This window comes from Numida meleagris, chromosome Z (assembly GCF_002078875.1).
Source record: "Numida meleagris isolate 19003 breed g44 Domestic line chromosome Z, NumMel1.0, whole genome shotgun sequence".
In the NCBI taxonomy this organism is placed as follows: Eukaryota; Metazoa; Chordata; class Aves; order Galliformes; family Numididae; genus Numida; species Numida meleagris.
In genome coordinates this window covers 53,611,268-53,624,011 of record NC_034438.1, presented here as the reverse complement: position 1 = coordinate 53,624,011, position 12,744 = coordinate 53,611,268, and the positions used below count along the sequence as shown (strand labels likewise).

Below are 12,744 nucleotides of genomic sequence, written 5' to 3'. Positions count from 1 at the left end.
ACACTGAAAAAATGTACACTCTCAGCCTTTCCCTCAAGGGCATGATCCTTCTCTAGGCATGCCCATTTTTCACTACCATCCTTTCTGGCTCCACCGAACACACTTTTTACTTGTACAGTGGAAGGAAGTAGGGAGACTTTCTCCATTTACACAGTGCTTTTACTATATGCCCATTTTCAGTATCCAGTTAAAAAGTTACCTTCCCAGTGTCATGTTATCAGATGGCCGTGACATTCTCCTTGGAATGGTTTACTGGGCTTCTGTCAGGGAGAACAACAGCAACAAAAAAGATTAACAAAAGCTCAGAGAATAGCTTCAGTTCTTGGGATAAATATGAATGACATCTGGTTTGAAATGTCCTCGGAAGCCTCCCGTCCAGAATAAAGCAGTACTTCAGGGGGACGTCTTTGAATTTGTTCGGTGCACCATTCCTTTGAAAGGATGGAATGAGACTTCAAAACTGTCATACTTAAACCTGTCAGGCTCAGTAGAATCAGAGAATCACTAAGGTTGAAAAAGACCTCTAAGATCACCAAGTCCAACCACCAGCCCATGACCACCATGCTCACTAACCACATCCCTCAGTGCCACATCCACAGTTTTTGAACATGTTCCAGGAGCAGCGACTCCACCACCTCTCTGGGCAGCTTGTGCCAGTGCCTCACCACTCTTGCTGAGAAGAAATTTTTCCTAATATCCAGCCTGAACCTCCCCTGGTACAATGTGAGGCCATTCCCTCTCTTCCTATCGCTGTTACCTGGGAGAAGACACTGACTCCTACCTTACTGCATCCTCCTTTCAGGCAGCTGTAGAGAGCAATAAGTTCTCCCCTGAGCCTCCTCTTCTAATATTTTAGACTCAAATGATCCACAGCTGGAGATGAGCAATTCCCAGTCAGAGTAGTCAGACTTGTGGTTGGCTTTGTGGTTATCTTTTGAAAGTAGTTACTCTGATTTACCGTGTCTCTTACTGGTTCATTTCCTGGTCCAGTGTTCCAGGGACATAGCTGTAGTGCTGTATACCTGTGTTTTGATCTGTTTCTTAACTTGATACTAGCCATTCATATGGTGTTCTGCTGTTTCTTGGCCTTTATAATATCTAACATTTCTGAAAAAAAAATCCCTTTTAACATCACTAGGAATAATGAGTTTCTGTGCATTTATGTATTACATGCAAGAAAAGTGTTAATTTTGCATTTTTCCTTTAGCTCTTCTGCACAGACATAAGTATTCAAATCATGCCAAGACCCAGAAACTGAAATGTATCTGGACATATTTTTGAAATAGACTTCAGAACTGAAAAAATTCTGTTTAAGCAGCTAAATTATTTGTTTGATTTTCCCTTCTCTTAGCTCATATCCAGTTACTCTAGCAACTGAATAGCCACCCTGGTGGGGGTTTATCTATCATTCCCCAGTGTGTTTTATCATACAGATAATCTGCACAGAGACTGAAATGAAATAACCAGATTCTGAAAAGTGTTCAGAATCCAAATGTTGCCTGAAAGAATAATAGGGAGATTAAAAACAAAAGAAAACAACAAAACATTTTGTTTTCTTTCAGTTTTCCAGGCAGGAGCAGTATACATTTTAAAGTGTAGCTTACATGGTTTTTACCAGAGGCTTTAGAAAATCTGGCCTGCTTATGATAAGCCTGAGCTTGATTACAATCTCATATGCAAGAAGAGAAGGCTTTTTGGAAATAATATAATTTGTCTTGCATTACTGACCTGCCGTGAGCATTGTGCTAGGAAGAAGCAAATCTGAGGCCAAGGGAATGGGTGTTATTCTTGTGGCTTCTATTACCACTCACCGAACTGCTAGTAACAATTTTGCATGGCAAATTGTGCACATATGCATACTGGCAAGCATGCCTAATACATTCTGGTCTTCAGACTCTTGAAAGGCTTTGTGCCTTCCAAGGGAAAAAAAAAAAAAGTACCTCATGGAATTTCAGCTGAAGGCATGTAGTTGTGTGATAATATTTTGCAGGTTTCCTGTTTAATTTGTTCTATGCGTTGAGCTTCCATGCAGATTAACTACATAATCAAGCACTGAGGGTGAAGAGATTGCTGTGCTTTGCCAAACTCTCCAAAGTCCAGAGAGAAGAAATTATCTCTAGCCATACATTATCAGTGTGTCTTTTGCAGAGTGAATATGGAAATGTGTGTTCCTTATCTGCAGAGATAAAATGCAGGCCAGCAGACATGCATTTCTGAGAAGGAAAAAAGAAGCTAAAAATGACAGGCATTCAAGCCATCATAACGAGCAAAGATCTAGAGCTGGCATGCTTTGGCCTGTCGTGCCCTCCCAGCAGCGCCGGACCTTGCCAATGGGAGTGCCAGTTTGGTAGGGGTTCTCAAGGTGAGACCCCCTCTCTGGCTGCTGCTGCACCTTGTGCTTTACTAGAAACGCTGTCAAATCTGGGAGGTCCATGGGGAGTTGCAGGGAGTGTGAAAAGCGAGGCATTGGGCATGGGTGCCTTTCTGTTTGTCTGATTGACTCGTAGACAGGAGGTCCTCCCTGGGTTCCGGCACATTTCCAGCACAAGCAATACATACAGTGGATCCTGCTGCACCTTCCATTCAAGCAGTGCCAGTTTTGAGGTGTTAGTTTCCAGTGTCCCTCTTCAGGATCTGTTTACTTTCTTTACTCTCTGGCCCTTGTCATTTCATGACTGATGGCATGTGGGAGAGCTCTGCAGCTGCAGTACTGCGGTGACTTTTAGTGGCACTGTCCAAAACTCGTTCTGCAGTAAATGCTGCAAGTCCCTTTTTGATACGGAGTTTGTATTTTGACCAAGCCACCCTGTCCCAGATGGCATCTTATCCTCCATGCACATGCAGCAGACTCAGAAAGTGCTTTCCTTGCCCTTTCTGCCTGGCTCCTCCCAGCCTCACCCAGAGCACAAGGCGTGGTGGTGGATGGAGCTGTGCTCCATGACAGGTGGCAAGATGGGGTGGAGAGGAGCTGGGCTGGTAGGAGGCAGGCTCAGGAACAGAGGGGGAAGGGTTAAGGAGACAGGAGCTGCCTGTTGAGGAGCAGTATCTGGTTGTCACCATCAATATTCTTGCCTCCATTGCAGTAGTTTTTGTCCCTCAGACAAAGTCATGTCTTACCAGATCCAGAGAAGCTGGCACAGGCTGTGACTAAAGTCAACTACCTCTTGCAACAGTGTGAGCTGTGGCTGATCTCAATCCAAACACACAGTGCTGTAGTTCTATCAGCACGAGCTGTCTTGTATGCCTGGCAGGTCTGATTAGCTTTTGCAAAACTGCTGCTGAAAGGAAACAAACATAGTGTAAGTGAAAAGAAGGGGGGGGGGGGAAAAAAAGACCAGACTTTTCTGTCGTGTCTGTGAACAGCTTTTACTGCCTTCCCTGGAGAGCCTGCATGCTTGGACAGCAAGTTACTGTGAATTAGTGAGGGTCACTGCCATTGATTAAACCCTCTTTTATGTTTCCTGGTAACTCCTGAATTATGGCAAGAGTTGAGCATATTAATTTAACACTTCTTTTTTTCATTAACAGTTCTTATGGAGAAAAAAATCTGCAAGTCATTTTGTGCAGATAATATTGAATTAAAATAAAATTCAGGAACAAAATGGCATCTCTCTTTTATTCCCTATTTTACCCTGCTAGGTTGATGGGAAAATCAATAACCAGTCAAAGCCTTTAGCACAAAAATTTTAAGCCTTGCAGTTGTGGTTATTCTCTTTATTTATATCAGATATGGAATAGGGGTATAATAAGTGAAATATATTCACATAAGGAATATTACTCTTTTTTTCATACCTCATTTTCTCCTGTAGTGACAAGGCACTATAACCTTAAATATTAAGTGACAGAATGAAACTATCAGTGCAAACCTCAGTTGTAAAGATGTTAATTAATGCTGGTTATTTTTGTTGTAAAATCTAATGACTGGTATTTTTCACAATTCTTCCCCTCTTTTGGGTAAATATCTGAATATTTACACATGTGCATGTGTAAACGTGTGTGGATGAACAAACACATGCACATGTACACTCACTCACAAACGTATACATATTTAAGCATCCTGCTGTCCAAATGGCATGTGGGTATTGTTTCTTCAGGAAGTAAAATTGTTTAGGTACAATTTTGGGAATGTTTTGGAATTTCCAAAATTGTCCAAACATGAGGGAATGGAAATTAGTGTACAGGAACACATTTTGAGGGAGATATCTTTCTGACCATGAGTTGCTGAGCCCCAACACTTGGCCTGTTGGTGGTCTGTCACTGCCCAAGCCATGTGCCTGCTCCTTCCATCTCCTCTTATGGTGGCTTGGCAGCTACACCTCAGTGGCTCTGTTGCTGTAGGCCCCATTTCCCCAGCCACCACTCTTCATGCCACTCTGCTCTGGGCCCAGTATCCAAGGAGATCAGATTTCCCCTGGCTTCCCTGGGCTGTCCTGTGCTGAGATCAGAAAGTTAGCCTCACGTGCGGGACAGGCTGTCTGTAGCAGACAAACACGTGCTGAGTGTGTGCACTGCATCATTTGATATGCATCTCTCAGAATTAGGGCTGTGACAGTGCTGTTTGATTTTTGACTAATTGGAATAATAATTAAGGGCAATTGACGTCAGCAAGTCTCCATGAATACGCAGAGCCATAAACATCAAAACATAATCAAGCATGTTCCTGGGTATTAAATATTTTCTTATACAGGACCATACAGGAGACCCGCTGGCATCACACTGAGAGCTCCTGATCTGCATGTTGTGGAGAATCGTGTAGCTATAGTGGCCATTCATTTTCTCAGGCAATATTGCAACTGTTTAAAAAACAAAGAACAGTACACTTTGATAGAGGTGCTGCACTGTAATACCAGCTCCCTGAAGGTACAGTCTAACAGCTGCACACAGCTGAGCTGAAGTAGTCTCACATGCTGTCACCCATCAGCTGACCAGCTGTAGCTTCCCGTAAGAGCCCTCCCCAGTTGCATGGTAAGGGTGTTATCTTGAGCCTCAGAGGAAATAAGTGGTTTACTTTGCTACAGGAGCTTGGTGAAGGCTGCTTTGCAGCTAACGTGAGAGGCCAAATGAATAGTGATTCCCAGAGGCATTACATCTTTGTGTGGAGCTTGTGCTCATAGACCAGTACTGGTTGCAGAGTATTAGAGGTCTCTGACTTACAAAGTCTTAAATGGTTTGAGATGGACCTACGTGAGAAACACTACTGCAGCAACATAGTTTAAAGCTGAGATGCATCAGCTGGAGCCCATCAGCGTTTGGGAGCTGCTGGCTGAGCGTTTTCAATGCAGTGTCCCCTTCTGGGTCCAAAATATCCTTAATTGATATTGATTGTCTTGATGGGCTTCCAAGCCCATCGACTCTTGCCTCAGGGAAAGGATATTGCCAAGCTGAGGTTTGAGCTAGGTGTATAATGTGGGTTATAATGTTTGGCTGAAGCAGGAACCTTTCCCTCTCAGGGAAGCTGTTGAGCTTGTATTTACGCTTTTAGCTCTCTGTCACTTAAGTTGCACCTGGAGCCTTTGGATAGCCACTGACTCATAGCAGTCAAAATTAATAACATATCAAGAGGCCCTCTTTCTGTATTACCTACCAAGTCTGCGTGCCACAGTGTGCTGTCTTGTGTCCAAATAGGTGCACACAATCAATTAAGTGTTGTTAGTGCTTTATACCATATTCAGAGGCAACACTTTAGCTCATTTTCAGGATTGTCATGTAGGAGTCATGTAAGAAGACTAAACTAGAGTGTCATTAAATGCATCCTTCTCCTTTAACTTCAATGTGTATAACACACAAATTACCCTTATTTATCACATTTTGGTGCAGAAATGTTTCTTGTCTGGTTGGGGTTTTGCTGTCTGTGGCTTGCCTATATCTATTGTGGTAAACACTGTTTTCCCTTCTGAGGACGACTTGACTTAATCACCATCTCATTCTTTTATTTCTTTAGCGGTGCCTCCCAAATTGAAGGAAATGAAAAACCAAGAGGTTGCTGTGGGTCAGAAGCTAGTGCTAAGGTGTGAAACCACTTCAGAGTACCCTGCGCTCAGATTCAAATGGTTAAAGAATGGAAAGGAAATAACCAAAAAAAACAGACCAGAAAATGTCAAGATCCCCAAGAAACAAAAGTAAGTACAGAGACATCTTGCAAATGGGGCTGGGAGGAATGGGGAAAAGGATGTCCACAAGAAAGCAAGCAGTGAAGGTATTAATGGCAATATCACAAAGGTAAAATCTATGGGTTACAGAAGGAACTTTAAGGAAGCAGACGCTGACTTCATGTTTTTTGAATGTATGGATAAAGTGGTAGTACGGTATAAATATTTCATAAATAATTTTCCCTTTCCAATGCATGTTTCTGTTCTGATAGCCAAAGGCTATCTTCTTAACCAGCAAGCCTTGGATGCAGGCCGTTTTTAAACTACCTATGAGAATAGAGGTACCTTATGTTTGTTGTCTAAAGTCCAAGAACATTTAAAGTCATCAGAGCACATATATTTGAAAATATTTTTGAGATTTGGTTTGCAATCAGTCTAGTTCTGAACAAGGGCTGAATACTTTCTGCAGTGGCATCAAGTGTGATATGCAGGCATGCAGCAGTCCTTTACTTGAGGCATTCCAGCAATATACAGAAAAGGCATGGGTCTAGCAGATGCCATGTGAGTAGCACAGCTTGCATATCTTGTTTTCCTGCCTGGTGGAAAGTGTCCCCAGTACATGATTGTTGACCAGTGCCAAAGGATTGACTGGTGCCTTTTCTCTGCAGGGAAGGCAGAAGCAACTACACAATGCATTTTTCTGCATTGATGGAGGAAAAGACTTTTGCTGTGTGATCACTGCTTTGTTGGTTATGTTTTGAAGTTTTGACTGTGGCTGCTCCTTCATCAAAAGGAGTCATGAAAATCTGTCTGAATCCAGCCCACTAACTCTCACTTCTGCTCTCAGTCGGCAGGAGTGCAGTTTACTGGAGTGGGCTTTCCTTTTTCTTCATATAATGAGGATTTGGGTAGGCTCTACAATAGATCTTTTCCTCCTGGATGTTAAGTGCCCCCACATTTCATAAAATCTCATCTTCCTAGGCAAAACAGCAGCCAGAATCAAAGAGGCACTTGACTGTCCAGACTTGTTCAGGTTGAAAACCGGATGCCCTGACTTCCCCTGTGGTTTACTGTGCCCCAGCCAAGGGCTGATGGAATATGGAGGGGCCCAGAGCAGCATCACTGCAGCCCATGTGCTATGGTAGCACAGACAGCAAGAAGGAACTGGTGATGTCTCCTTCCAGCATTTGTGAAATGGAGCTGTTCCAGGTGGCAGGTAGCCTGGCAAACTGTCTGGACCCATTTCCACAGCCATATGTCTCTGTCAGAGTTGTGTTGTCAGTCTAGTCTGTACAGAAAATGTTCAGGTCAGAGCCTGGCCCTCAGGAGAGTGCTGTCTATGAGGGGCAAAATGTTTTTTCTTCTGTTACATTTTGGCTAATATTTATTGACCAAACTCACTATATCTGGGATTTCACCTCCTGGGGCTTTGTCAGTTGGGTAGGCCCCATTGGATCAGTAACCATCTTGGCTTCTACCAGGTACTGGGAGATGGTGGAGACATCAGTAGAGAAAATGAGCATGAAATGGTTTTTGAAACCCAGAAGTCTTCTAGAATGAACCCACCATCTCTCAAAGTTTTGTGGAAAAGAAAAAGAGAGGAAGAGGGAGAGGGAGAGAAAGGAGCTGGCAGAAGGGACTCTAGCATGCACGTGGAACATGTAAGAATATTTTTCAGGGTTATATGTGAAAACACATTTAAAATTTCCTAAGAGATACACAGCACACAGAAGAAAAAAAACTAAAAATGATTTCTCCTTCTGGAAAGTGGAGATGTGATTTCCTTGTCCTTCACTGTAAGTGGGCAGAGTGCACACTTGGATTTCACACACGTGTTACCCCAGCCAAGGATACCCCTCATCCTTAGAATTTCTGTCTCCATTTTCTGTTTTAAAGCAGAAGTTTCAGTATGGAACACAGAGACCCTTCTGCTCACGTATGTGAAAATCACTAGATGTAGAATACAAAAAGGGAAAAGATGAGGGTTGCCGTTGAAAATTTTGCCTTTGCTGATATCTGAAGGATTTTCCTTGTATTTCTATGTTTAGATTTTAGCTTGGGGACATATCAGTACTTTGCCATTTTTTTTCTTTTGCTGTTTGCGTGTGCTTCCAGCATAGAGTAGGTGTGAACAGCTTTAGAGGAGAGAGATCTTTAGACAAAAAGTGGGACAGGTGCATGCTCTAAAGTTAGAGGAAAAGGGAAGAAAAGGCACTTAAAATGAGTGTGTAAGAAGACGTATATATTACAGTAAACAAAGACACATTAAGAATCCTATTTCAAATGAAAGGAAGGAATATCATTGAACAAGGTGGAGTTTTTTCCATTTTTTCTATACATTTATTTTTCATGACAACACACTGATAAATGTTTATCATGTCCCTATGCCAAATCATCTAGGAAGGCTGGAGTAGTAGTGGAGCTGTATGGGATGTCCACTTTAGAGGTCAAATGCCTACATAAAAAGTAGGCTATGCTTCTGTGGCACCATTATTAGCACACAGGGTAACATAGTCTTGACTCCTTCAATCCAAACACTTGAGAATAATACTTTCTACATATTTATGAAAACTTCACAAATTTTTAAGTAGTGTCTGAGAGCCAGAAGTGATTTTTCATATTTTCATGGTTTACAAAAAGCCAGCTTTGTGCTGTCATTGTGGGACGGTAAAACAAAACTTGTTCATTGTGGGGAGAAAATAAATGTGTCTGAGCACTGGATATTTAGCCTGAGATTTTTTAACAAACTAAAAATTTCTAGCAGAATTATGAACTGTCTAGCTCAGAAACAGAAAATGGAGACAGCTACACAGCTGGGGCAGACATGGAAAATATGGTGCTGCAGCTTGGTATTTTTGGGTACATTTGCCCAAGGTGAGTGCTACTGCTTCGCAAGATCTGCAGAAGTAGAGCAGATGCTGTCTGTGTTTTCCTACTTTTTAAGAGTTTAGAAGACTTTCTGACCATACAGGTTTCCTCAAGGCTTACCTTTCTGAAGACTGCCCCTTCACATAAAATGGTCTTTTGGGATCACTCCTCCAAATGTCTATGCCCCTTCTCATCCCACTGGAAAGTCAAGAGAAACTAAGAATTTGAAATTTGGTGAAAGGTATTGAAATACTCACTTTTTACCCTATATTTGTTACGGAGTAACAGCATACAGTCAGTGAGTTTCTGCTGCTCTTAGGATTGTTTGTGATTCATTATGCCATGTTCTATTGATGGATGAGTACAAGCTTAAGCTATTTCTGTATGTCAGTGTAGACACAGTAAAAAATAAGCGCCAGACAAGGCCTTTTCACTTGCTGTTTAAGCATTCCTGCTCTTGTCTGCTTATACTGGTAATGTTTCATTTTCTTTCTCTGCATTTCAAACCCACATGAAGACCTCACGTTTTTGTGTTGGGTAGTATCCTGTACAGAGTCAGGATCTCTTCATTACATGAGCAGGAGCTTCTGTATCACGATTAGGATTTTTGGGCAGGAGCTGATGGTTTTGGATAGAGCAGTGCGTGAGAAAACTTTGTGTACAAGTGCCCTGTATCTTGGGTTTCATCCAAGCTTAGCCTGGATATTTGCTCGCAGACAGGCGATTCTGGATGACAGATGGAGCCTGGAAGCAAAATGAATTCAAGCAGTCAGATAAGGTGGGCTGAGACTGCATTCTGCGATGTATTTTTTCTCTTTCATGTATGAATATATGATCAGCAGTGCCATAGCACTAATGGGCTAAAGAGGTAGCAGAGGAAACTGTAGAGGGAGAAGCATTTTTTGGTGTAGCATGGTATAGACTGAAAAAAAGAGCAAGCATTTAGATATAAAATCCCTTATCAGGCACTTGGAGCGAGTAGTGTTGGAGTGCCATATTGCTATAAAGGGCTGTTTCATTTATAGCCATTCATGAGTCATCTTCTACTCTGACTTCTGTATTCTGTCATGATATATCTTGATAATATCGTAAAACTATAAATATTTGTTTGGTTTCTCCTTCTTGAAGAATTTTTTCTACGAACAAGACCAAATTTGGATTGTTAGAAGTAGATTTGTAAGCTATATGGCTGTTTTATCTATTTTAATATCATCCTAAAATTATAAAAGGAAGCCCCATTTCCCTGACTTTCTCCATAGGTGTCATGTAAAACAAAGAGAATAGAAAAAATGTGTAGGGTAAATAAAGTTACTGCTTCTAAAAGCCAAGAGTGCCATGAAGGACGTTTGCATCAATATTACTTAATGCCATTGAGAGGAAAAGAGACTGCAGCAGACACGCAATGAGTGCCCAAATAAAATTGATATTGCTGCAGCTGTGCTTGCTTATCAAAGTGAGCTCCCTAAAGAGCGGAATCTGCTTATGTTTTCTTTTGAAATACCCTGAAGCTACACACTGCTCTCCTTATAGACAAATGTCTGCAAGAGTAGCTGAAAGATAACCTGCGGGACATAGGAAATATCACGTGTCCATGCAAGCTGTTAGATGGTACAGACTACTTCCAGGACAGGTCTTCAACAGACGGTTGCAAAGGGAGGTGTGTGAATAGGTGGCAGGAAGTTAAATAGCAAGCTGTTTTTACTGTGGTGCTAAGTGTAGCTGTTAGATGCAAAATTCCATGCAAAGAGACAGTAGCTTCTGTCAATGTCTTTTCCACTTGTACTCACTTACTCCTTGTTGCCACCAGCTGGAGTCTTCTTTTATATGCTATTTGAAATGCAGCGAGGTATACAGCCCAGTAAATTAATTCAATATTGGGAACCTGAGAAAGGACTCTGAATAGTCAACTATTCAGTCATTTACCTTTAAAGCAAACCCTAGCAAACTGATAATCTTAGCTGCTGCCTCTTCTTGGAATTCCAGTAGCCTCAGGAAAGCCGCCCTTTTTCATGGCATGACAGGAAATGCTTGTGATGTAGGTTTCAAGTAGAGTTGGGGATTCCTGCTGGCACAGTGCTCACATTCCATGAGGGCTGCAGTGCTGACTCCTCAGTGTTCGGATGTTCGCATGGAGGCAGGAAAGGCTGAGCTGCCTGTAAGTAGCAGATAGGATGGTTAACTGTAATGAAGGGAGCAATGGCACATTGGAAGCAGCACTGAGTATTTTGGTTGCTCCAGAAGCACTGCTGCTACAAAGACTAATCTGTGGTGTGAACCCAGCCCTGCTCAGTGGTTCCCAGGAAGGGTAACCAGTTGTAAAGTCTGAGTGGAGAGTCAGAAAACATGGCTGCACTGAAGCAGAGCAGCTCCCCAGACATTGCTTAGCTCAGCACTCATTGCTGGTGACTAAGAGATTTTAGAGAGAAGAACCTCTGCCTCCCAGGGAGTAGTCCATAATGTTAGGATAGCATAGGCAAGCCTGTGTTCATACACTCTACTAAGCAACTATTCTGGGGATAAATGAAGGGGCTTTACTACAGGCAAAAACTTTCACAAAGGATTTATTTTAAACAGAAACTAGGAACAGCAGTAATCTGTGTATTTTCCCCAAGCTAGTCATTCTCTGCAGTCTAGGTAATGGGATTATTGACATCACTTGAGTTGGGGACCCCTTGAATGACACCAGAACATGTTCTTACCAAATTAATGAGCAGGCAGGAGTTCTGCATTTTGAAATCTAATCTCAAAACCTTGGAGACTGATTAAATTACATCTCTGAGCCAGGAACAAAATGTAGCTTCATGCAAATTGTGCTCCTGCCCATAATTTTTCGTTAGTGCTGGAGAATGATTTACTATTGGGGTTTCAGAGGTTGTTGAAGAGAGTGGTGTGTCCGAATCTCATGATTATTTAGTCAAACGTTGGAAGCTACGGTACTTATCCAGAACTCTGCTACTGGCAATGTGAACCTGTAGAAAAGGGTAATCTATTTTAAAATTACACCCATCTCCATGGCATCAGAATAGCCATCAATTTAGTTGAGGAAGGAAGGCTATCTTACAGAGATTTCCTTTAAGAACAAAGCCTCCTCTCAAGCAGAAAAGCATAAATAAGCATCTTTAATTGAGTTCATTAATATGCCTGCTTTCCAGCATGTTGTAGGAGAGAGGTTTTTTTTGCTTCCCTCCCTTCTTTCAAACCTGGTTAGTGTTAATCTGTCGGAGTATAAGAATGGAAAACAAGAATCTGTTGAGGGAGAAAGTGCATTAGTTGATGCAGTGACTGTTACTGCAACAGAGGACACTTACGTGCCTTTTTTCATTTCACAGGAAATACTCTGAGCTTCACATTTATAGAGCCACGTTGGCTGACGCTGGGGAATACGCATGCAGAGTGAGCAGCAAACAAGGGAACGACAGTACTAAAGCCAGTGTTATCATCACAGACACCAATGGTAAGGCTTGGCTCTTTATTTTACTATTGTATTCAGAAAGACCTTGACTTTTCTGTTATTAGTGCAAAAGAGTCTGAAGGAGGGGAAAGATTTGCAAGTGAAGTGGAAGCAGAAATACTGAAATCTATTAGTTGTGCTAAGAAAATGAAGCAGGCCTGACTTGGCTCCTCTGGCTTTGAGATGCTTGGCTTTCCTTACTCAGTCAAATGGAATGTCTCCTGTGGATCTCCTGTGGCGCTTTCTGTGATAGACTTCCCAACACGAAGCCTTGAGTCACAGTCTAAAGAGATGAGATGAGATGAGATGAGATGAGATGAGATGAGAAGATAATGA

General features: G+C 42.1%; 1 protein-coding gene across 9 annotated transcripts in view; it reads left to right on the top strand.

The window, feature by feature from the left end:
* The window catches only part of NRG1 (neuregulin 1), a 384,342-nt gene that overhangs the window by 230,849 nt on the left and 140,749 nt on the right, over window positions 1–12,744 (top strand). For all 9 annotated transcript variants that reach the window (XM_021380039.1, XM_021380040.1, XM_021380043.1 and 6 more), the window contains 2 exons: window positions 5,942–6,119; window positions 12,287–12,411. In XM_021380039.1, the coding sequence (XP_021235714.1) occupies window positions 5,942–6,119; window positions 12,287–12,411 (303 nt within the window). The remainder of the gene's footprint in view (window positions 1–5,941; window positions 6,120–12,286; window positions 12,412–12,744) is intronic.